General features: G+C 46.1%; 2 protein-coding genes across 6 annotated transcripts in view; one reads left to right on the forward strand and one right to left on the reverse strand.

Moving 5' to 3' along the window:
* Positions 1-14,356, forward strand: part of LOC125465337 (ral guanine nucleotide dissociation stimulator-like) — a 178,638-nt gene extending 164,282 nt beyond the window's left edge. For 2 of the 5 annotated variants that reach the window (XM_048558679.2, XM_048558675.2), the window contains exons 11-18: positions 1,573-1,659; positions 2,653-2,685; positions 5,545-5,666; positions 6,764-6,859; positions 9,003-9,201; positions 10,143-10,388; positions 10,809-10,923; positions 12,655-14,355. In XM_048558679.2, the coding sequence (XP_048414636.2) occupies positions 1,573-1,659; positions 2,653-2,685; positions 5,545-5,666; positions 6,764-6,859; positions 9,003-9,201; positions 10,143-10,388; positions 10,809-10,923; positions 12,655-12,830 (1,074 nt within the window). In that variant the 3' untranslated portion in view covers positions 12,831-14,355. Of the gene's footprint in view, positions 1-1,572; positions 1,660-2,652; positions 2,686-5,544; positions 5,667-6,763; positions 6,860-9,002; positions 9,202-10,142; positions 10,389-10,808; positions 10,924-12,654 lie in introns of all 5 variants that reach the window. The other 3 variants (XM_048558677.2, XM_048558680.2, XM_048558676.2) reach the window with 3 other exon arrangements.
* cfap157 (cilia and flagella associated protein 157) overlaps positions 13,915-25,908 on the reverse strand; it is a 71,036-nt gene continuing 59,042 nt past the window's right edge. The window contains exon 9 of the mRNA XM_059638385.1: positions 13,915-14,097. Within this exon, the coding sequence (XP_059494368.1) occupies positions 14,080-14,097 (18 nt within the window). The 3' untranslated portion in view covers positions 13,915-14,079. The remainder of the gene's footprint in view (positions 14,098-25,908) is intronic.

The following is a 25,908-nucleotide window of genomic DNA, read 5'->3' on the forward strand; positions in this document are numbered from 1 at the left end:
ATTGTCAGGACAAACCCATCTGGTTCACTAATGTCCTTTTTTTTAAGGGAAGTAAATTTTTTTAAATATGGAATTCAGATTTCACCATCTGCCAAGATGGGATTTGACCCCAGATTCCCAGAATGTTATCTGGTTCTCTGGATTAACAGTGCTGCGATAATACCACGAGGCCCATCGTCTCACCCTGTTGCTGAGGGTCTGGAGTCACATGTAGGCCAGACCAGGGAGGATTGCAGTTTCCTTCGCTGAAGGCCTTACACATGACACCAGACCCACAACGATGCGGCTTGCTCTCGGGGTAATTAGGGAAGAGTAATAAATGCTGGCCTGGCCAGTAAACCAGACATTGAGTGCATTAAACATAGAAAAGAGAACAGAACTCTAGGAATGTAGCAACTTTATCTTGCACTAAAACAGAAGTTGACAATTTGAAGTAAAATAAAAGTGGGAGCTACAGATTCCGAATTGGAATTAAAAATCAAGAGGATTAAGAATGTAATAGGAACACTGCTCAGCAAGATCCCTATCTTTCCTCGGGTTTGCTTTGGAGATTGAAGGTGAATTTTCTTTTTATTATTCTTCTCCTTTCTGAGGCCTTGTAGCTTGACATTGGGCCTAGCGAAGAAGAATAAGCCTTACTGTCAAGAAGCTGCAACTCCTTCTTCGCGAGAACTGTCTCCCACTCTCCACTTTTCCTCCCATGATGACTGTGCATTTCCAACCCTAGTTGGATGGATTCCTGGAGATTTCACCTCAGAGACCTCTCGCTGTTCCTAGTCCTTGCTTTCACGGTTGGTCTACCCCGTCCCATGCTCACTCACCAATTGTGGATCAAACAGATGCTTTTTGACGCGATGTTTCTTGGTTTCCAATCAGATTCTCCCCCTACTCCTCTTATTTAACGAGTAAAAGTTTCAAGGAAAATGAGGAAAACACGCTCCGTTCTTCCTGTGATTCTTTCCTTACTTGCTGGCACGAGAGGCCTGGAGGGTACGACCTGCAAGCCTATGAGACACAAACACAATCCGAATGTGATGCCCACCCCTCTATCCCGTGCTGTCTTGCCCGGCTCACCCTGGGCTTGTGGTGGGTACGCCACTCCTTTACTGTACTAAGAGTGACGAACCGGGGCTCACTCTGGCTCCTAGCAGCCTATCTTGATGGACAGGCTGAGAATTTACACATGCACCTCCCCCACCCTGGGCCCCCGAAGGCCGCATGCAAATTGCTTTGACAACTGTCCGGTCTGCTGCCAGTCTCCATCACCCCCGTCCTCACACTGTGTGGCTGTTTACCCATCAGCAGCTTATTCAAAGAGTTGACTGCAACTTTGATTTATTGTTGTCACATGTGCCGAGACACAGTGAAAAGTACTGTTTTGCAAGCTATCCAGACAAATCATACCTTACATAAGTATATCGGAGTAATAGAACAGAACATAGTGTTACAGCTACAGAGAAGGTGCAGTGAAAGATAATTCTAATATGAGGTCCATTCATAATTCTGATAACAGGGATGAAGCTGTTCTTGAATCTTGCTCTTCTACTGTAAACTGTCTGTTATGTTCCTTAGGGTGTAATGCAGGGTACGATCCCATACCTGGGAACCTTCCTCACTGACCTGGTCATGTTGGACACTGCAGTGAAAGATCATTTGGATGTAAGTGGAAAAAGAACTATCTGGTGTATGTTTTTCCAAGTAAAGCTTTCAGTTTCTATGAGAAACAGTTATAGCCAAGAAACCACTGCCTGCAACATTCCAGTACAAATGGTCCACGTGATCTTCCTGAACTGGTTTAATTAAGAATTTAATTGTTGATTTTAAATGGGGTCAGCGCCTTTGCTTAACTGACATATGAAAGTCTGAAGCAATCGTTTGGAATATATCATAAACAATCATTTCTAGACCACTCTAATGGTGGCACGGTGGCTCAGCAGTTAGCATTGCTGCCTCACAGGGCCACAGCCCTGGGTTCAGTTCCAGCTTCGCGCGACTGACTGTGTGGAGTTTGCACGTTCTCCCTGTATCTGTCTGACTTTCTTCCCACAGTCCAAAGGTAAGCAGGTTTGGGTGGATTAGCCATGCTACATTGCCCATCGTGTGCAGGCTAGGTGCGTCAGCCATGGGAAATGCAGGGTTACAGGAATTGGGGGGGAGGTGTGCTCTTCGGCAAGCTGGGGTGGACTCGATGGGCAGAATGGCCTGCTTCCATGCAGTTGGGATTCTATAATGGCTCAGCTACTGCCAGGCTGACTCTTTATGGCTAAGAAATACAGGCTCCCATTCCTTTTTCACATCCCATTGCCAGCTCCTGCGCCAGATCCAGTTTTGGTTCCAGACCCTTCACCCTTCTAAAGCTCTGCACTCCTCCAATTCCGACCTTTTCCACATTTCCAATGTTCACGGTCGGTGGCTGTGCCGGGGTCCTAAGCACCTTGTTCAGAGGTTGGGTGCAGGCAGTAATAGACTGACCTGTAATACCTTCCAAAGCTGGACGGCCAGCCAGCACCTAACTTCACGTGGACACTTGCAGCATGGTCATGCATGTGAGGGGAGAGCAAGAGAGAGAGATATGGTGGGGATATGAAACACATACGCATATAACAGGTCATATTGAACCTTTGATTAATCTGTTTGTTTCCTCATTAACAGGGAGGCTTGATCAACTTTGAGAAAAGGAGGAAGGTATGTGATTTAACAGCCTGGCTCATTGTTGATAATAAAATGTGAGGCTGGATGAACACAGCAGGCCAAGCAGCATCTCAGGAGCACAAAAGCTGACGTTTCGGGCCTAGACCCTTCATCAGAGAGGGGGATGGGGAGAGGGAACTGGAATAAATAGGGAGAGAGGGGGAGGCGGACCGAAGATGGAGAGTAAAGAAGATAGGTGGAGAGAGTGTAGGTGGGGAGGTAGGGAGGGGATAGGTCGGTCCAGGGAAGACGGACAGGTCAAGGAGGTGGGATGAGGTTAGTAGGTAGCTGGGGGTGCGGCTTGGGGTGGGAGGAAGGGATGGGTGAGAGGAAGAACCGGTTAGGGAGGCAGAGACAGGTTGGACTGGTTTTGGGATGCAGTGGGTGGGGGGGAAGAGCTGGGCTGGTTGTGTGGTGCAGTGGGGGGAGGGGGCGAACTGGGCTGGTTGCAGGAACAGCAACTCATATTCCGCCTGGGAACCCTGCAGCCATATGGTATCAATGTGGACTTCACCAGTTTCAAAATCTCCCCTTCCCCTACTGCATCCCTAAACCAGCCCAGTTCGTCCCCTCCCCCCACTGCACCACACAACCAGCCCAGCTCTTTCCCCCCACCCACTGCATCCCAAAACCAGTCCAACCTGTCTCTGCCTCCCTAACCGGTTCTTCCTCCCACCCCAAGCCGCACCCCCAGCTACCTACTAACCTCATCCCACCTCCTTGACCTGTCCGTCTTCCCTGGACCGAACTATCCTCTCCCTACCTCCCCACCTACACTCACTCCACCTATCTTCTTTACTCTCCATCTTCGGTCCGCCTCCCCCTCTCTCCCTATTTATTCCAGTTCCCTCTCCCCATCCCCCTCTCTGATGAAGGGTCTAGGCCCGAAACGTCAGCTTTTGTGCTCCTGAGATGCTGCTTGGCCTGCTGTGTTCATCCAGCCTCACATTTTATTATCTTGGAATTCTCCAGCATCTGCAGTTCCCATTATCTCTGGCTCATTGTTGAGTGGTCTTTTGCAAATTACTCCTTTCGCCGAAATGTTAATCCGATATAAAACGCTGCTTCGGGCCCTCACTGGAGTTCTGGTGTCCAGCTTTAAGTCACACTCTTTAAGAAGGAGGTGAAGGCATAAGGGAGGGTGCAGGAAAGATTCACAAGAATGGTGTAAGAGGTTTGAGCTATGGGGAGAGGCCGAATCGGCTGGGGTTTTCCCCTGAAGTGTCAGAGACTGAGGGGGTGACCTTATGGAGATTTATAAAATCGTGAGCACGGACACGGGAAGTAGGCGGGGTTTTTTCCCCCAGAGTGGGGTTTAAGGTGAGAGGGGAAAGATTTAAAGGAGACCTAAGGGGCAGCTTTTTCATGCAGAGGGTGCTGCGTGTGTGGAGTGAGTTGGACCAGAGGGTCTGTTTCCAAGGTGTACAGCTCTATGATGCTATGAGGAGCTTCAGTTTTGTGCAGAGGCTGGGTGTGAGAGAAAAGAAGATTTGAGGGGAGATTTATGAGAGAGCTTCAAAAATCATGAGGGTTCTGTACAGAGAGGGAGGAACTGTCCCCATTTGGTGGAAGAACTGAGAGACAGCAGGAGTCCAATTTAAAGTAACTGGCAAAAGAAGCATTGGTGATAGGAGGAAACCCATTTTCACTCGGTGAGTGGTTAGGATCTGGAATTGGAGTATGGTGGAGTCAGGATCAACTTTTCAAAAAAGGAACAGGAAAATGATCTGAAAACCGAAAAAAAAAAAAAAAATTGCAAGGCTGTTGGGGAAAAGGCAGAGGAATGCATTCAATGAACAGCTCCTGCAGAGGGCTGGTACTAGCAGGATAGGCCAAATGGCCGCCTTTATGTGCTGTAACTGTTCTGAGACTCAGTGCAGGCCCCTGGAGCCAAATGACCTACTTCCGGACCTAACTCGTATGGTCATTTTGGATATCTGTATGCAGATTGTACAGAACTTTTAACAAAGTACTCCCATCACAAACCCTCACTGACCACTCCCACCCTCACTGACCACTCCCACCCTCACACAAACCCACACTGACTGCCCCCACTGTCACTGACCACTCCCACTGTCACTGACCCGCACTGACCACTCCCACTGTCACTAAACCACTCTGACCACTCCCACCCTGGACACTGAGGCAAGAAGACATCCAGCAGAGCTGACATCCCACAGCTCTGACATTTAGCGAATGTACTACATGGCTGACGGTACCGGAGAGCCTATCCGTGGCCCTCTGAACTGTCCACAGGGAGAATAGTGTCCACAGGAACACCCTTTGTCATTATAGAACAGCTCCCTGAGTTGAAAGTGGGATGTTAGAAGCTGAGATCAGAGCAGTTTTGCACAGAGGCCCGGAGGCCGAGAGAGTACACCAGAGGACAGGGGATATGAGGAAAGATCAAAATGATGCAGCTTCATTTGGAAAGGTTTATGGAGAATACCCTAATCCCCCCACGCCCAGTGTCACTGGTTGGGAATCAGACTAATGTTTTGTAAAGATGAGTGCAGTGGAATTAATTGAGTTCTCCTGTTCCAGCTCTTCCCCCACCTTCTCCCGTGGCTCTTACCCCTCCACTATTCCTTCAGTTTCCTTTTCAAAGTAACTATTGAGGGTGCTTCGGCGGCTCCCCACTCAGCAGCCTGCACTCCTCCAATACACACTCATGCGCTCAGCGGATAAGACCATAAGCAGCAGGAGTAGGCCATTCAGCCCTTGAGCCTGCTGTGCCATTCGCCAGGATTCCTCAAGTTCGCTTTGCTGCCCTTTCCCCTTCGTTCTTGACTCCCCGCCTGAGCAGGAATCTATCTGTCTCGGCCTTAAATGGACGTTTTGTCTTCTTGGCAGGAGTTTGAAGTGATCGCCCAGATTAAGTTGTTGCAGTTGGCCTGTAATAATTACTCCTTTACCCCAGACCATCGGTTTGTGGAGTGGTTTCGAAGTATCGAGCAGCTGACTGAGGCTGAAAGGTAAGGGGTCACTTGGGCAAAGGCAAGGAGCTGCATGTGAGCGTGGTTTGTGCCAGTGTCACTGCCCCCCAGCTATAAGAGGGAAGAACCAGGAGGGTTGGCTGGTGAACAAGCCCAGGGAGCAAACACAGCACAGTCCTCTCCTGTGGGTGCTGATGACCACGTCATGAAGGAGACCAGTATATCAGGCACATTTCTTTTTTAATTCATTCACAGGATGAGGGCATCACTGTCTAGGCCAGCACTTATTACCCATCCCTAATTGCCCAGGAGGCAGTTAAGAGTCAGCTCCATTGCTGCGGGTGTGGAGTCACGTGTAGGCCAGACCAGCTAAGGATGGAGGTTTCTTTCCCTGAAGGGCATTAGTGAACCAGATAGGTTTTTCTAACAGTGACTAATGGTCATCGTTAGATTGTTAATTCCAGATTTTTTTTTAAACTGGATTTAATTTCCACCACCTGCCATGGCGGGATTCACTCCTAGTCCCCCACAACATGACCTGGGTCTCTTGGATTAACCGTCCAGCGATTAATGCCACTAAAGCTGTTGCCTCCCATTTGTGCCCGTTGGTCTCTCATGCTGCCGAGGTACCGAGCAAAGACCTGGATTGGGTGACCCAAGGTTCACACCCTCCTGGGTCGTCATTGAGGAAGGTGCTGGGAGGCTTCCCAGGCCCCACTCCCTCCCCTTTGCCATGGGGGTCAAACCCTAGTAAAGGCCACTTCAAACTAGCCTCCCAGATGTCAGACCCAGTGTTACAGGTCTGCCCTACTCCGAGAGTCTGTCCTGTCCGACATTGGTCTAAATCGGAATGGCAGGGTGTCGAATGGATACGGAGACAGACTATACAGAGCGGCCAAGATTAAAAGGGAATGGTGGAGGAGGGTTGAGGGGCTGAACAGCTTCCTCTTGTTCCCTTACCTCGGCATGGTGCCTTACCCTGTGACATGGCTGTCGCTGGATAAGTATCTGGTTCAGAATGACACTAAGGTTTTGTAAGGATAAGCTCCACAGAATTGATTGATGGATGAAGCTTGCCGGTTTCTGACCTGCTCGGCTCAGGAAATATAATAACATTATCATTTTTCTTATTCCAGTTACAACCTCTCGTGTGAAATTGAGCCTCTGGCAGAGTCAGCGAGCAACACTTTGAAAGCAAAAAAGAACTCTGGCATCATCAAACGGTGGACTGAGTGAGTGTCATTTGCTATTTGCCTTCATTGTGCAGGGAAATCTGTTGTAGCATATAGGGAAGGATCTTCAGCCCATTGAGCCTGTACTTGCTCTTCAGAAAAGCTATTAGTCCCATGTTCCTGTATCTCCTCCACAGCCTGGAAACTCTACCCCACTCACTCACGTATTTATTCAATCTCCCGTTGAAAGTTACTAGTGAGACTGAATGGACTGAAGATGGTGGGACGGTTTTACTCAGACAGAAGAATACTGAGAGGGGGATTGGATAGAAATCACTAACAGGGCTGGACAGAGTAGATAGGGAGAAGCTACGCCCATTCATAAACTGATCAAGAACAAGGCAGCATGGATTTTAAGGTGATGTGCAAGTGGAACGAGGCTGATGTGAGCAATACAGCTGAGTGCCAATCTACTGCCTTTCTCCCCTGAACACTTGCGTCTATTTGAACAATCATTCAGTGCCTTAATTGAGCCTGCCTCCAGGCAGTGCATTCCAGACCCTAACAACACGCTGAACGAAAAAGTTCTCTCTCACATCACATTTGCAAATCAGTTCATTCTCGATGATTTCACCAAATGAGAGCAGTTTCTTCCTAGCTCTCCTTTCCAGAATGTCCATGATTTTAAAAGCTTCTATACTCTTGGCCCTCTTGTCTCCAAGGAAAACAGACCTAACTTCCTCCGATCTATCCTCAGAACTGAAGGTTGTCTTCCCATCTGTTTCCCCAATTTGTTCACATCTTTCCTATAGTGTAGAGCTGAGAGTTGGACATACTACTGCAACTGAAGACTGACTGTCTTAAACAAGTCCATCATAACTTCCTCAGAGACAGTAAGAACTGCCGATGCTGGAGTCAGAGGTAACAGTGTGGAGCTGGAGGAACGTAGCAGGTCAGGTACCTATCCCCCTCTCATCCCTGCCTCCTTGACCTATCCATCTTCTCTCCCACTTATCTGCTGGTCCCACCTCACTGACCACTGCCTACCTGGACTCACCTATCACCATCCCACCTACCTTCCCCAACCCAACCCCTCCTCTCCTCTCTTTATTTCAGAGTTCCCCTTCCCCCTCCTCCATTTCTGAGGGAGCGTCCTGATCCGAAGTGTCAGCTTTCCTGCTCCTCTGATGCTGCCTGGACTGCTGTGTTTCTTCCGCTCCACACTGTGTTATCATAACTTCCTTACTGTTGGCCCCTATCCCCCAGTTAATAAAACTGAGGATACCAAATGCTTTATTGATGGTTTTCGCCACCTGTCAATGATGCATGTACCTGTACACCCTCGGGGACTAGAGATCTGTTGTCTCACAGAAAGCTGTACGATGGAGGCTATTATCTACTTTGGTGGAAAGTGAGTCAGCAATCCTGTTTCATGTTTGCATTGAAGTGGAAATCAGGAAATGGCTGATTCGTGGCTTTACGTCATCAAAGTCCAGGCCTACCTACAGCAATGATAGGGCTCCTCATTTCAATTCTAGTTTGGCTTTGTGGAGAAGATGTGGAGGGATTGAGTTCGAGTGCTGTCACGTTATGCTCCAGCTATGCAAAACCCTAATTTGGCCACATCTGGAGTATTGTGTCCCGTTCTGGTTGCCTCATTACAGGAAGGATGTGGAAGCGTTGGAAAAGGTACAGAGGAGATTTACCAGGATGTTGCCTGGAATGGAGGGAAGGTCTTACGAGGAAAGGTTGAGAGAGCAAGGGCTTTTCTCTTTAGAACGACAAAGGATGAGAGGTGACTTGATAGAGGTGTACAAAATGATCAGAGGTCTGGATAGAGTAGACAGCCAGAGACTTTTTCCTGGGGTGGCGGTAACTATTACGAGAGTGAATAGTTTTAAAGTCAGTGGCGGTAGACATAGGGGAGACATCAGGGGTAGGCTCTTTACTCAGAGAGTGGTAGGGGTGTGGAATACATTGCCAGAGAGGGTAGTGGAATCGGCCTCATTAGGGACATTTAAGCGGCTATTAGATAGGCATGTGGATGATAGTATAAGGTAGGGGTGGAGGTTAGAAGGACCTTAGGTTGAGGGTAAAAGTTCGGCACAACATGGTGAGCCAAAGGGCCTGTTCTGTGCTGTACTCTTCTATGGTGATTGATTGATTTATCTCCTTCCTGTTTCCTTCTCATCGATGACAATAGCAGGCAGACACCGACTGCTGACACTCCGAGCACGGGCGCCCAGTCTCGATCCTGCGAGCAGCTCAAGTATGGACCGTACCTGAGCGGTGGAGACGCGGCAGACTCGGTTAGCGTCACCTCTGCTGGCTCGAGCAACTCTGACGCGGAAGAGATCAACGTCAGCTTCATCTCGGAATCGCCGGATTCCCAGGAGAAAAAGGTTAGGGAGGCGATTGTGCGTTGCATCCAAGTGGTGAAGTCCTTGCCCGCTGATTCCGAGGCCCGAGAAACCCCTGACCGTTGGTGTGTTGATGCCAGGCAGGCAGAGGGTGCCAGGAGGCTGGTGAACATAAAGCAGCAGCCCACTTGGTTGTTCTAGATTTAAACGCCACACTATTTTAAACTGGCACAGAGAGGCCTGTAAGAATAGGCTCAAAGGTGCCTGCTCTGATTTGGTGGGTTCAAATCTGAGGGCTGCATTGCCTGCTGTTTTATCCATCCCCTTAGGAGCAAGAGTAGGCCAATCAGCCCATCAAACCTGCTCTGCTGTTCGGTGAGATCATGGCTGTTCTGATGAGCCCGCCTTTTTCCCCACAACCCTCAACTCCCCTACCGATTTTGTTTGTTCTTGTTTTCTAAAAATCTCTCTATCTCAGCCTGGACTAAGCTTTCCCCAGCAGGCCAGCTCCTGTTGAAGGTCTAACCAGTGGTGGCCAGTTGGTGCTGATGGTTAGTCCGTTCTGCAAATGTTTCCTTTGTGGAACCCCACCCCGAGGAAAACCGTGTTTACTTAACGCTGTCGAGAAAGACATATGCAAATGAAATAAATTTTTAAAAAAATAGATTGTTAGCTAGTTTGTTCGGAATTGCCTGTGATACTTTGGCGTTGACCACAAAGTAAATGCGCATAAGTTTTGGTGTAAGTAAGCCACAGAAATGCCAGTAGAAGTATAGAGGCCACAGACTGAGGTTCACTGTAAAGCCCTGACCTATTGGTTCATTGCCTTATTTTGTTTCCTAGTAATTCCCTTTTGTACCGATCCTTGGACAATCTCAGTGCCGACGGGGACTGTGTTCCAAGGCAGGGCAGACCGGGCGAGTTTGGTACCCGTTTGTCCCTGAGGCAAACTTTTTATTATTTTTTTAAAAATTTTCTTTTAGTTCTGGGAATCAACGTCGCTGTCCTCATTGGACACATCTGGAATCGGCTCAGGGTCAAGCAGTGCATCCTCCTCCTCAGTCTCCTCCACACCTATAACGTCCACCAGAACACACAAACGCTCTGTCTCGGGAATATCCAGCTACTCCACACTATCTCTGCCACTTTATAACCAGCAGGTGGACGACTGCTGTATCATCCGGGTCAGCCTGGACGTTGACAATGGGAACATGTACAAGAGCATTTTGGTGAGTGTCTCCTTTGTGCATTAGGGCCCAGAGCCCCCTTCTATTTCATCGCGGGACTGCTGGGAGCTGGTGTTGATGCTGGGTAATGGGTTGTTTCCTGAATCGGTGGTGGGATTTCAGTCCATGTTCCCTGAAGCCTGAGCTTGCTAGGATAATTAGTCCAGAGACATTGAGTACTTGCAATCATTTCTCCCAAAGAAACAAGTGAGAGAGGACTGGGGACTGTTGCACCCATGTGTGTGTCTGTTTGTCTGTCTGCATGCAGTGTGTGTGGGGTTTGGTGGTGGGTAATGAGGGTTTGAAAGAGAAGGAGCATTAGGCCCCCCTCCCCCATAAACCTGGACCCTATATCTACCAAATAAATAGACAGCTGGTTCTGTAGCTGCAGCTTAAAAAAGTGAAAACTCTCTCTTTCTCCAGGTGACGAGCCAGGATAAAACACCAGTTGTCATTCGAAAGGCTATGGCCAAGCACAATTTGGATGGGGATAGGCCTGAGGAGTACGAGCTGGTGCAGGTCATCGCTGAGGACAGAGGTGTGTATGTGGCACAAGCACATGGGCATATAAAGAACACTACCATCCATTCTGGGGTAGTTGTGTTGTTCTACAACACTAGTGACCTCCTTCCTTTTATGTGGAAATTGTTGCCTGCGCAACACCCAGTAATTATGTGCCTCTTGCAATCCAGCATTCAGGAAATCAAAACCAAACAAACTGGCTCCCACTAACGGTACAGCTTTTAACCTCCAAGGACATCCATCCAGTTATTGGGTGCAAACTGTGATCCCATCTATCCCTGGTGATTTCCTCATGTGACTCCATAAGACCATAAGGATGTTGGGGCAGAAGTTGGCCATTCAGCCTATCGAGTCTGTTCTGCCATTCATTGGCCGAACTGATAACCCTTAACTCCACTTCCCTGCCTTTTTCCCAGAAGCCTTGACTCGCCCCTCAGTGATCTACAGCTCCATCATCCTGATGCACTGCCTTTCCACATCTACCAGAGGATAAAATGGCTCATCGCCTAATTGGACGATGCCTGACTGGCAGCCATTGCTCTCTTTTCAATATCTTTTGTGTCTGGTGAAATGTTCCAACAGTGTGACAAAAAAATGAAATGTTTTTTAAGGTTTTCACAATTGTTATCTCCTGCTTTACACACATTAGCTTCTGGGGATGTCATCTGGGTTGTCAATACATAGAGCAAACAACGTTTTGTTACTGCAAAGGTTAACAGAGACATCGAAAACTAGTCTAAGCTTCACTCAATTACGAGGCTGTCCCTCCACCATTTCATAGCCGAGGGAACGTCTTCTCTTGCAGTAATGCAATCTTCCTAATTTCCTGTCTCCCGGCAGCCAGCTTCCCAAATTGTCTTGACTTATGGCAAAGAAATGCTGACTGAGGTGAGATATGTGAAAACGAGGACTTCCGGTTTTGTAAATGGGACAACAGCTGGCGCGATGAATGTGCAGTCCGGGCTAAATTTGGGTTGGCTGTAGAATCTCTGAAATGAAAAGAAGAAATTGCTAGAGAAACTCAGCAGGTCTGGCTGAATCTGTGGGGAGAGAAAGCAGAGTTAATGTTTCAAATCTGGTGGCTCTTTGTTAGCAGTTAGCTCTGCTTTTTCTCCCCACAGATGTTGCCAGACGTGCTGCGTTTCTCCAGTAATTTTTTTTGTTTCAGGTCTCCAGCATCCTCAGTTTTATTTTTACCTTTATTCTTGTAGAATCTCTGCAATTAGGCTTCGTCAACTCCCAGAGCAAGAAAGCCTAAAACTAACGTGGGCTTCACTGCTTCCTGATCTCACCCCTGTCAACCACTGACCCCTGCTGGAAGGCTGATGCAAGGGTCACTACTGATTCACAAAGGAAAACACTGCAGACACTGGAATTCAGAAATAAAAATGGAAAGTGCTGGAGAAAGCCAGAGGGTCACTTGCGGACAGGGAAATCAAGCTAATATTTTGAGTTTAATGCGATTTTAGGCTTCAGTGTGTTCACTGTGTTTCTCTCTCCTCCAGATGCGACCAGACCTGCTGAGTTTTTCAAGTACACTCTGCTCTTATTAAGAGACTAGCATCAGAATACTGACTGCTGGCCGAATGTACTCCCCACACTCGCTGGGTGAGATGTTGTCACTGGTAGATCAGGACCCTTGGCAAAATACAGCACCATCAGCTGAAGTGGGGGTGAGGTGGGGGCAAGAGGAGATTTATGGAATTCGGGGAATTTAACTCCCTAACTTTTCTCGTTCCTTTTACAGAATTGAAAATCCCTGACAATGCGAATGTATTTTATGCTATGAATTCGTCTGTCAACTATGACTTTATGCTGAAGAAAAGGGGCCACCCAAAAGCAGGTAAAACAAAACATGTTTCCAGTTCGACTCTCCCCAGAATGAAGCAAAAGGGACTGAAGATTACAAAAAGTATCTTCTGACTCCTCTGAGCTGGGCTGACTCCCTGCGTTTGCTGGATTTGCTGAAACTTTATATGTAAGAAAAAGAATCAGTGTTACAATTAAATGTGCAATATTGTCTCTGACCGTGACTACTGGAAATGTCAAAGTCTAGGCACTTATTCAGTTTTATTGAAGATATGGAAAGGCACTACACTAAAATGGACTGGGTTTGACTGGGATCTCTTTGTAATGAGTGGTTCCATCATTTGCTAGAAAGGATGAGAGAATGGTCACACATCCAGTTAAGTCACTTTGAACAGACTGGTCACCATGGACTGGTGATGTGAGTGTGAGAGGATTATATGCCTGATGGAGGGATAAGTTCCAGGAACACTGGCTCTCCGATGAAGACAGGAACCATTACGCCTCAACGCCTGTAAAGTACATTGGTTTGTCCAGAGGTTATTGAAGTGGATATAGAATGCTGAACCTGTCATTGTAACATAGAAACTTTTGTTATGCCCCAACTCCTAGCTCTGGAGGTGACTCATCTATTACCTGGTCTTGTACAGTAACTTGCCCTGAAACTCTGAGGAGAGAGAAGACAATGACTTCAACCAGGTGTGAGAATCCTTACAACCATGTCTCTGAGTCCTGCTATGAAGAGCCCTCCACCTTTAAAAGTTATCTGATTTCAACGGGACCCCACCTTCACTCACATTGAAGAGAACACACAGCTAGCAGTCGATTTGTCATTGTTGAAATGAGAACTTTAACCTGGGATGCAAGTCTAATGTTCTCTTGGCCTGATGTTGCCAATCAGACCATAGACTGGAAGACATCTGCAATAAGATTGTCAAATGAAAGAGGTCAAACTGGCCAACGAATGATGGCCAACCCTCAAATGATTCATTTACTACATTTTTAACAGAGGGTCAGTTCTTGTTGAGTAGCTCAGGAGCCTGGATGGGGGTCAGAATTGACAAAATTGTACAGTTAAAATCCGAGCTGATATGGAAAACCTTAGTTCTTTTTCTTAAATTACAAAGAAATAGGATTCCATTTCAATGAACTGTGCTGACTTTTTAAAAAAAAAGGTTTGTTTTGTAAAAACGATTGAATCTTTTTTGGGACAATATTTATTCATTGTACAGACATTAAATTCTTGAGTGGAATTGTAAATTTCTTACTGTTGAATATTATTTAATATATTAACTTGTTACCGATACTTGTAATTATCTTGCTGTTCGCTCATTGGGTCTTGTCCGGTGAAAATGTGATGTCTTTGTTACTTTTCATTTGTATCCTGTAAAAAGAGGGATGATCGTGAACACAACTTCGAACAAGCCATTTACCTTTAGTGCTTTTATCTGTGCTTCTAGTGAATGTATCTAGCCAGCTTCTAGTTACATGACCCTGGGTTTTGTCAACATGTTCTTCTGTAAGGCTGAGATAACGTACATGGACTTCCCAAAAGTGTTTGATTTAAAGTGTCAGACAATGGAACTGGGAGCAGAAACAGAGCACATGGAATCCGAGATAACAAAGTGTGGAGCTGGATGAACACAGCAGGCCAAGCAGCATCTTTAGGAACACAAAAGCTTTTCTGATGAAAAACCTGAAACATCAGCTTTTGTGCTCCTAAGATGCTGCTTGGCCTGCTGTGTTCATCCAGCTCCACACTTTGTTATCTCGGATTCTCCAGCATCTGCAGCTCCCATTATCTCTGATACATGGAGTACAAGGGCCAGTAACATCATGGGTACAACATGGTCGCAATGGTGAATAGTTGGGTTTACTTTCTCAGGCTGGAAGGAAGGTTTATAGTGAAGTTCACTGTTGATGCTCTTCCCAGGACCTGCTGCTGTTCCTATTAATGTATTAACAATTCAGCACCCGGTGTCCGGAACACAATATCAAAATGTGCAGAAGTTAGAAACCTGGAAAGAGGGTAACATAGAAGTTCAAAAGTTGACGAGTTGGTCTAAAGATGTGCAGGTGAGGGTGGATTGGCCATGCTAAATTGTCCCATCGTGTCCAGGGATGTGCAGGCTAGGTAGGTTAGCAATAGGAAATGTGGAGTTACAGGGATATAGTATGGAGGTGAGTCTGGGTGAGATACTCTTCAGACGGTCAGTGTGGACGCAATGGGCCGAATGGCCTGCTTCTACACTGTAGGGATTCAATAGTGGAATAGGCAGAAATGTGGCAGATGACATACCATGTGAAAAACTGAAGTGATTTAGTTGGTAGTTGAATTGCAGAAAGAAAATATAAAATTAAGGATGCAACTCTGAAAGGGGTGCAGGAGCAGTGGGACTTGGGTATGTATGTACCCAAACCATGGGAGGTTTGGGTAGGTGAGGTCAGGTGGCAGGTAGGGTTGAGAAAGTGGTTGATCAAGCACACAGTATCTTCGGCTTCATCAACCGGGCCAGAGAGTGATCAAGCAAAGATGTGATGTTAAACCACAGAATTGGCCTCATTTGAAGAACACACCCTGTTCTGGGTACCAGGTTTTAGGAACAACATTTAAACCAGTTTAGGGAGATTACAGAAGAGATCTGATAGGGTTGCCCCAGGGATGAGAAGCTTCACTTGTAGGGTTTGCAGATGTTGGGATCGTTCTCTGTTGGAGAAAAGAAGATTGAGAGGACATTGGATTTGACGTGTACAAAATCACGACAGGTCCAAACAGAGCAGACAGGGAGAAACTGTTCCCATTGGTGGAAAGCTTGAGAACTAGAGGTGAAAGATTTAAAGTAATTGATGAATGAACATCGGAGATCCAGCTTGTGAGAGTTAGGGGTTAGGATGTGGAATTCTCTGCCCGAGAGTGTGGAGGGCCAAGTGAAATCTTCAAAAGGATCACTATTCAGTGACATTACGTGAATTGCTCCTTGGGAGAGCCAGCACAGAAATGGCAGGCTGTGTGGTCTCATCATGAGCTGCAATCATCCTGTGGTGACTATTGGAAAAGGAGGAGGCATGAAGGTGCCACACTTGAATAGCCCTGATGATAGTCACCCTTTTGGGGTTGAAGCTACTGGAGTGAGACGTAGAGGGGTAGATGATACCAGCTGAATCTTTCTGACAGCAGTGAGGGTAAGGGAACAGAAAGATACATCAGGTACATTCAATCCAGGTCATTCACACTGAGCATCAATAGCCCCCATTCACCAGCAAGGAGCCAAAACAAAACCCCCACCCTCCCCAACTTCAATAGGGACAGAAGGTCACAGTTTTAAAGGAAGTCTACAATCATGCTCGTTCATCACCAGAGAGAAAGCACTAATCTGATCACCTGTTTTTACTTGCTAATAAATGGAGAAATGTTCCTCACTTAATAAAGTGCAGATTAAATATCACAGAACTTCCATTAGCACAGAGCAAAGTGCTTTTCCATTCTCTGTTGGTGTGTTCTCAAAGGAACATCAGAATAATAAATCAATGCAGGAGTCTCGAATATACTGAATGAATCACCATGGAAACCTTGCTCAGCTGTAATGCTTTTGCCATTACAGCCCTTGCTTTGAATGTCTGCTGCACCAGGTCTAATCTCAGCCACAAACTGGATGGTGACTGTATTCACCAGAGCTGAGTAGATCCACTGCCATCCACTAACTGTTTCAACTGAAATCAATCAAGTGATCGATTCACTCACACCTTTTGTGTGCCCCTGTCAAAATCAATTTCACCCTCAATCTCCCTCTAGTACACTTTCAGTGTCCCCTGTCTCTGTAATATAAATAGTAAGCATTCTTCTCTACAATATAGAAAAGATAGCCTAGACTCTATTATAAAACAAGGTGTTACTATTATCAATAATTTGTGAAGTGTCCTAAACTTGACATCAGTGCACGCAAACACACATGTTCTGCATATGTTCATAAGAACACTATTTTAGACACACACACACAATCATAAAGATTGCACACACAACCTGTCACACATGTCCTGTTTCAGTGCAAAAGGTAAGGCCAGAGAATTTGCAGCAATCTTTAGCCAGAAGTGCCGAATGGATGATCCATTTCGGCCTCATTCAGTGGTTCCCCAGCACCACAGTCTTCAGCCAATTCCATTTGCTCCACGTGGCATCCCAAGACAGTTGGAGGCACTGGATACTGCAAAAGGTACATAAACGTTCTGGCAATAGTACTGGAGACTTGTGCTCCAGAACTTGCCGCTCCCCTCGCCAACTGACAATAACCAATAACCTGTCCTTGACCACCCATGTGATGGGATGGTCAAGAAGGCACAACAACACTTCTTCCTCAGGCAGCTGAGGAAATTTGGAATGTCCATAAGGTCCCTCACCAACCTGTACAGATGTACCACAGAAAGCAAACTGTCCGGGTGCATAATGGCCGGGAATGGCAACTGCTCTGCCTGGGACCAAAAGAAACTACAGAAGGCGGTGTGTACAGCCCAGATCATCATGGATCCAACCTCCCATCCGTGGACTGTATTTACACGGCTCACTGCCTCGGAAAGGTGGCCAACATCATCAAAAACCCATCACACCCCAGGAATGATCTCCTACAGCCTCTTCCATCAGGCAGAAGCCCAAATACATGCACAAGCAGGTTCAGGAACAGTTTCCAGTTGCAATCAGACTGTTGGATGGACTCTAGTCGCAAATAATGCACTTGCACTGTAACCTGTATGCCTCTAAGTCTTTTTGAGCTGCACATCCTTTGCTTCTGTGAACTGCCTGTACCGTTCATAAACAAGCTTTCCACTGTATTTCAGTACAAATGACAATAAATCAAACAGTCAGTTAGGCTCTTCCAATACAGTTACAACACTGGCAACTATCCGACAATGTGGAAAATTGCCCAAGTATGTCCTGTGCACAAAAAGCAGGACAAATCCATCTCAGCCAATTACTGTTCATCCTGATTGCCCAGAGGGCAGTTAAGAGTCAAAAACATTGCTGTGGGTCTGAAGTCACATGTAGGTCAGACCAGGTAATATGGTTGTTTCCTTCCCTAAAGGGTATTAATGAACCAGATGGGCTTTTCCTGACAATCCAGAATGGTTTCATGGTCATCATTAGATTCTCAATTCCAGAATTTTTAATGGAATTCAAATTCCAACATCTGCTGTGTTGGGGTTTGAACCCAGGTCACCTGAACATTATCTGGGTCTCTAGATTAACAGTGCATCAATAATACCACTAGGCCATCACCTCCCTGTGAGGCCCAGTTAGGGTTCTACCAGGGACAAAAGAGCTGAATTCCAGAGGTGAGATGAGGTGAGAGTCACATCCCTTGACATCGAAGCCACATTCGACTACATTTGGCATCAAGGAGCCCAGTAAAACCAGAATCAATGGGCACCAGGGGCAAACTCTCTGGTGGTTGGAGTCATACCTGGCACAGAGGAAAATGGTCGTGGCTGTTGGTGGTCAGGCATCTTCAGCTCACAACATCTCTGCAGGAGTTCCTCAGGACAGTGCCCTAGATCCAACCATCTTCAGCTGCTTCATCAACGACCTTCCCTCCATCATAAGGTCAGAAGTGGGGATGTTCGCTGATGATTGCACAATGTTCAGCACCATTCATGGCTCCTCTGATACTGAAGGAGTCCTTTTTCACATGCAACAAGATCTGGACAATATCCAGGCTTGGGCTGACAAGTGGCAAGTGACATTTGTGCCACACTAATGTCAGGCTGTGACCATCACCGATAAGAGACAATTCAACTACCACCCCTTGACATTCAATGGTGTTACTATCACTGAATCCCCCACTATCAACATTCTGGGGGTTATCATTGACCAGAGACTCAACTGGACCCACCACATTAACACAGTGGCTACAAGAGCAATCGAGAAGCTGGGAATACTGCGGTGAGTAACTCATCGACTGACTTCTCAAAGCCTGTCCACCATCTACAAGGCACAAGTCAGGAGTGTAATGGAATACTCCCCACTTGCCTGGATGAGTGCAGACCCAGCAACACTCAAGCTTGACGCCATCCAGGGCATTGGCACTACGTCTCCAAGTATTCACTCCGTCCACCACTGATGCTCAGTAGCAGCAGTGTGTACTATATGTAAGATGCACTGCAGAAATTCACCAAAGATCCTCAGACAGCACTTTCCAAACCCATGATCACTTCCATCTAGAAGGACAAGGGTAGCAGATATATGGGAACAGCACCCCTTCCAAGTTCCCCTCCAAGCCACCCACCATCCTGATTTGGGAATATATGCTGTTCTTTCACTGTCTCTGGCTCAAAATCCTGGAATTCCCTCCCTCAGGGTATTGTGGGTCAACCCACTGCAGGTGAACTGCAGTGTTTCAAGAATGCGGCTTACTGACATCCACTAAGGGCAACTAGAGATGGACAAGAAAACCTGGACTCGCACACCTAACTACTGAGTTTAAAAAAATTCACAGGTATAGCATGTTACTTACACACACATACACATACAGATGCACAAAATCTTAAAGCAGACACACATCATGTCTCTCACACAGTGTCTGACACATTCATAAATACACTATCTTTCTCTCTCTCTCTCTCTCTCTCACACACACACACACACACAATAAGTTTATAACTCAATCTCTGAGCCACAAGTCCTGGGTTGATGATGCCACTTGCTCCAGTGATGCGTAATAACATAGAACATAGAACATAGAACATAGAACAGTACAGCACAGAACAGGCCCTTCAGCCCACAATGTTGTGCCGACCATTGATCCTCATGTATGCACCCTCAAATTTCTGTGACCATATGCATGTCCAGCAGTCTCTTAAATGACCCCAATGACCTTGCTTCCACAACTGCTGCTGGCAACGCATTCCAGGCTCTCACAACTCTCTGCTAAAGAACCTGCCTCTGACATCCCCTCTATACTTTCCACCAACCAGCTTAAAACTATGACCCCTCGTGCTAGCCATTTCTGCCCTGGGAAATAGTCTCTGGCTATCAACTCTATCTATGCCTCTCATTATCTTGTATACCTCAATTAGGTCCCCTCTCCTCCTCCTTTTCTCCAATGAAAAGAGACCGAGCTCAGTCAACCTCTCTTCATAAGATAAGCCCTCCAGTCCAGGCAGCATCCTGGTAAACCTCCTCTGAACCCTCTCCAAAGCATCCACATCTTTCCTATAATAGGGCGCCCAGAACTGGACGCAGTATTCCAAGTGCGGTCTAACCAAAGTTTTATAGAGCTGCAACAAGATCTCACGACTCTTAAACTCAATCCCCCTGTTAATGAAAGCCAAAACACCATATGCTTTCTTAACAACCCTGTCCACTTGGGTGGCCATTTTAAGGGATCTATGTATCTGCACACCAAGATCCCTCTGTTCCTCCACGCTGCCAAGAATCCTATCCTTAATCCTGTACTCAGCTTTCAAATTCGACCTTCCAAAATGCATCACCTCGCATTTATCCAGGTTGAACTCCATCTGCCACCTCTCAGCCCATCTCTGCATCCTGTCAATGTCCCGCTGCAGCCTACAACAGCCCTCTACACTGTCAACGACACCTCCGACCTTTGTGTCGTCTGCAAACATGCTGACCCATCCTTCCATTCCCTCGTCCAAGTCATTAATAAAAATTACAAACAGTAGAGGCCCAAGGACAGAGCCCTGTGGAACTCCACTCACCACTGACTTCCAGGCAGAATATTTTCCTTCTACTACCACTCGCTGTCTTCTGTTGGCCAGCCAATTCTGTATCCAAGCAGCTAAGTTCCCCTGTATCCCATTCCTCCTGACCTTCTGAATGAGCCTACCATGGGGAACCTTATCAAATGCCTTACTGAAGTCCATATACACCACATCCACAGCTCGACCCTCATCAACCTTTCTAGTCACATCCTCAAAAAACTCGATAAAGTTTGTAAGGCATGACCTACCCCTCACAAAGCCGTGTTGACTGTATTTGATCAAGCAGTTCATTTTTTCAAAAGAAGACACGGGTCAAAACTATGTTGTAAATATGTCTAAGGTTTCAGGCTGTAATGGTACACCGGTCATGTCCCTGTCCCTGGGTCTGGTCTGATAATCTCAGCTGCTCCAGAGCAATGTCTGACTGGATTATTATATTACAAAAACCCAAACAGAAAAATTTTGCCACCTGCTGGTGGAAATCTGCAGATGCTGGAGTCAGAGATAACACAGCGTGGAGCTGGAGGAACTCAGCAGGCCAGGCAGCATCAGAGGAGCAGGAAAGCTGACATTTCAGGTTGGGACCCTTCTTCAGAAAAATTTCATAAGGGTCCTGATCCAAAATGTCAGCTTTCCTGCTCCTCTGATGCTGCCTAGCCTGCTGCATTCCTCCAGCTCCACATTGTGTTATTAGAGCAAAAACACTGACCAGTTTTTAATATATCTGAGGAAACCAACATTACCATCAGAAATTATATATAAACATTAAAGCAATCCCTTTAAGATTAATCAACCAGTGCCTCAATGCTTTGAGATCTGAGCTCAGGCTTGTGCTGTGATAGCTTGGTTATGGAAACTAAGGAGCAGGAGTAGGGAATTCAGCCCTTGGAGGCTGCTCTGCCATTCAATCATTGACCGTTCAAGCCAGCACCTATTTCTGTTTTCCCCCCATACTCCTCGATCCTTTTAACCCTAAGAACTGTATCTAACTCTGTCTCGAAAGCATTAAAGTTTTGGCCTCAATTGCTTTCTGTGACAGGTAATTCCAAAGGCTCACCACTCTCTGGTCAAAGACATTTCTCCTCATCTCAGTCCTTAAATGGCTTACCCTGTATCCTTAGACTGTGACCCCTGGTTCTAGACTCCCTGGTCATCAGGAACATTCTTCCTGTGTTTATGCTGTCTGGTCTTGTTGGAATTTTACAGGTTTCTATGCAATCTCCCTTATTCTCCAGTGAATATAATCCTAACCCCTCCAGTCTCTCATCGTATATTAGTTATGCCATCCCAGAAATCAGTCCAGTAAATCTTTGTTGCACTCCCTCCACAGTTAGAACAGCCTTCCTAGGATAAGGAGACCAAAGCTGCACACAATGCTCCAAGGTTGCACCTAGGCCTTTATACAATTGCAGAAAGATATCCCTACTCCTGTACTTGAATCCTCTTGGACTGGACTGAGACTGAGAGAAGGAGATTTCTCCAGCATTCTTGATGCCGCCAGTTCTGTAGAGTTTCCAGTACTTTATGCTGCTTCACACACAGTGTGTGTGGTATCCAGACAATGCCCAGAATCACCCAGGAGGAATGACATATTGAGTATGCGCTTTAGAACAGACTGTACTCTTAGTGACTGCAACATGCAACAGATCAAGTTCTGCATGGCCAGGGTCGAAAACATGTAAAGGCAGAAAGGCAAAAGGAGATGACAGCCTTTTGTCTCAAATATTTCATCTCCTAAATTACTGTGCTGTGTAAAACCAAACAAAATGACGCTGGAGATTGCAAAACTAGGTGTTTCAGAGCCTAAAATAAGCCCAGAGAATGATAACAGAAACTCAGTGTCTACGGAGAGGGAAAAATAGAGTTTCAAAGAGTTCCACCAGACTCGAAACGTAAACTGTTTCTCTCAACACAGATGCCGCCAGACCTGCTGAGTTTCTCTGACATCCTCTGTGTTTGTTTCGGATTTTCAGTATCTGCATTATTTATGTTTATCACTGAGCCTGGCTGCGTGAGGGAGCTGAGATGATAATGGATGGTAAGAGAGTATAGAACAGATATCATTTACATAAGCCTCTCCAACTTACTGAATTTTCAGCAGGAAGCAAATATCTCAGTGCTCCTGCTGGTAGCTCCTCCTGCAGTCATGGTGGGTCACGCTCGTAGAATCGCACATTACAGAAGAGGCCATTCAGCCCATCAAGAACCCACATGACAAAAAAGTTGCTCTAAATCTATACTAGTCCCATGTTCTAGGACTTGGCCCATAGCCATGAATGTTATAATATTTGTATAGACAAGGGGAAGACAAGGAGATGCCAGCAGCTCAAGGTTTTGTCACAGAGGCATGTTCCAACAAAAATGAATTAAAGTCTGTTGTTGATTCTAGCAACATTGGCCAGTAAAGGGGGTTTGGACCATTGCCGTTGTTAGAAGTATCTCCTAATTATCTCAACTAACTGATCATCATTTCGAGTCGTACAGTCATACAGCACAGAAACAGACCCTTCGGTCCAACCAATCCATGCTGACCATGTTCCCAAACTAAACCAGTCCCACCTGCCCACATTTGGCCCATATCCCTCCAAACCTTTCTTATTGACGTACTTATCCAAAAGACTTTTAAACGTTGTAACTGTATCTACATCCACTACTTCCTTTGGAAGTCATTCGACACATGAATGACTCGCTGAGTAAAACAATTGACTCTCATGCCTTTTTTTAAAAACTTTCTCCTCACACCTTAAAAATATATCCCTTAGTCTTGAACTCCCCCACCCCAGGGAAAAGACACCTGCCATTTCCCTTATCTATACCCCTCATGATTTTATAAACCTCTGTAAGGCCACCCCCTTAACCTCCTACACTCCAATGAAAGAACTCCTGGCCTATCCTTATAGCTCAAACCCTTCGTTCCTGGCAACATCCTGGTAAGTCTCTTCTAAAGTCTCTCCAGCTTATTTGTCTGTCCTGAGCCATCCCTGCACCTTCACTGTCTCTCATCTGTCTCTACAGCAACGTCAGGACAGTCTTCGCATGAGCCGCACCGAGTCTCGGTGTCCTCTCGAGCTAGCACACCAACGAAGCTGGTATTTTCCTATCACTTTTACCATTTGGTTGAATCTAGATTTCCCCAAGCTGTGGTGACGAGTTGGGACATCATGTTGGCGTTGTACGGGACGTTGGTGAGGCCTCTCCTGGAGCACTGTGTCCAGTTCTGTTCGCCCTGTTATAGGAAGAATGTTATTAAGCTGCAGAGGGTTCAGAAGAGATTTACCAGGATGAAGCAAGGAATAGACTGTTTGAGTTATAAGGAGAGGCTGGGACTTTTATCACTGGAGCGTAGGAGTTTGAGGGGTGACCTTATAGAGGTTTATAAAATCATGAAGTGTACAGATAAGATTAATAGTGACTTTTCCCTAGGGTGAGGGATTTCAAGACTAGAGGGCGTATTTTTAAGGTGAGAGGAGAGAGATTTTAAAAAGTCTTGAGGGGCAACTTTTTTACGCAGAGAGTGGTTTGTGTGTGGAATGAAATTCCAGAGGAAGTGGTGGATGTGGGTAGAGTTAGAACATATAAAAGACATTTGGATACATACCTTATTAGGAAAAGTTATGAGAGATATGGACCAAGTGCAGGCAGGTGGGACTAGTTGAGTTTGGGATTATGGTCAGCATGGACTGGATGGGCCAAAGGGTCTGTTTCCATGCTGTATGGCTCTACGGCGCGTTCAGTACTCTGTGACATACAGAATGGCCAGAATATTGACTTTCAGTTCTGAGGAAGGGTCACCGGACCCAAAACATTAACTCTGTTTCTTCCTCCACAGTTGCTGCCAGACCTGCTGAGCTTTTCCAGCAACTTTGTTTTTGTTCCTGATTTACAGCATTCGCAGTTCATTTGGTTTTTATTGACTTTCCTTCCCTGGTTTTTGGCATGCTTTAGCTCTTGCACAGAATAGAAAATTTTACTGGAAAAAAGAATGCACTTGTTAATATTTGGCCCTAAGCACCTACATTTTCAATTGTGTGAATGCTCATTCGTGATGTTTTATATCTCTTAGTATTGTCCCAGTGTATGGAAGCATAGGTTAACGGGGATAGTTAGCTCCCCCCTGTGGTTACCTTGGTTAGTATGTCACCAATGCAAGACAGAGAGAAATATCCAAAGCTATTCATCAGGAAAGGAGATGTATCTTGGAGCAGTAGGAGAGATGTTATTGTCAGTTTGAACTCTTTCCTATCAGGAAATAGGACATGAGGACCACTTGAGGTTTCTCACACTTGTTGGCTCGAGGGATACTTGCTGGAAAGTTGCCATCACAATAAGAAATAAACAGATGTTTGAGAAAGGGAAACGGAGAGAACAAATGAAGAAGTACAGCACAGGTACAGGCCCTACGGCCCTCCAAGCCTGTGACAACCATCATGCCCTAATTAATCTAAAAACAAACCTGTCATTTTTCGATCTGTATCCCTCTATTCCCTCCCTATTCACGTACACATCTAGGTGGCTTCAACGTGCCTGCTTCCACCACTTCCTCTGGCAGTGAATTCCAGGCTGTTACCACTCTCTGTGTGAAAAATATCCCTGGTTCATCTCCCTTAAACTTGCCCCCTCTCCCCTTGAACCTGTGCCCCCTTGTAATTGAAACTTCAGCCCTGGGAAAAAAGTCTTTGACTATCCACCCTATCTATGCCTCTCATAATTTTGTAGACCTCTATCAGGTCTCATCTCAGCCGCTGTCCTTTCAGTGAAAACAATCCTGGTCTTTTTAGCCTTTCCTCATAGCTAGTGCCCTGGAGACCAGACAACTTCCTGGTGAACTTTCTCTATACTCTCTCCAAAGCTTCCACATCCTTCTGACCGAAACTGCACACAATACTCCAAATGTGTCCTAACAAAGGGCAAGAAACAGCTGTGCGATTATATGCAAGACAACCAATATCAGCAAAGAGAAACCAGAGCCAAGTGAGAACCCCAAAACCATGTCAGCATCTTCTCATGCACCATATCCTTTCTGCTCTATAACCTGGTCTGGCTGCCAGTCCAACAACACATCAACCTTTGTAATTCTCACCTTTCTTTCCACCCCTCTATGCCCATTTTGCCCACAGTCTCTATTCTTCTGCAGTTCCACACCCTCCAAGGTCTCTGCACTCCTCCAGTCCTGGCCACTCGCTCATCTCCGATTTTAATCGTTCCACCACTAATGACTCTGCTTTCTGCTGTGACGCCAAACCTCTGGAATTCCTTGCCTGAAGCTCTCTTCTTCTCTTTTCTCCTTTAAAACAGTCCTAAAAACCTACCTCTATGATCAAGCTTCTGGACAGCTGTCCTAAAATTTCATGAGTTTCTGTCAAATTGAGTTTGACATAACAATGCTGTGAAAAGACATTAAAGACATGACATGTTGAAAATATAGAGAATAGAGAGGAAGAAACAGAAATTCAGAGAAAAAGAGACAGAAGGAAAAGATGCCTGA

This window comes from Stegostoma tigrinum, chromosome 29 (genome assembly GCF_030684315.1).
Source record: "Stegostoma tigrinum isolate sSteTig4 chromosome 29, sSteTig4.hap1, whole genome shotgun sequence".
Taxonomy (NCBI): Eukaryota; Metazoa; Chordata; class Chondrichthyes; order Orectolobiformes; family Stegostomatidae; genus Stegostoma; species Stegostoma tigrinum.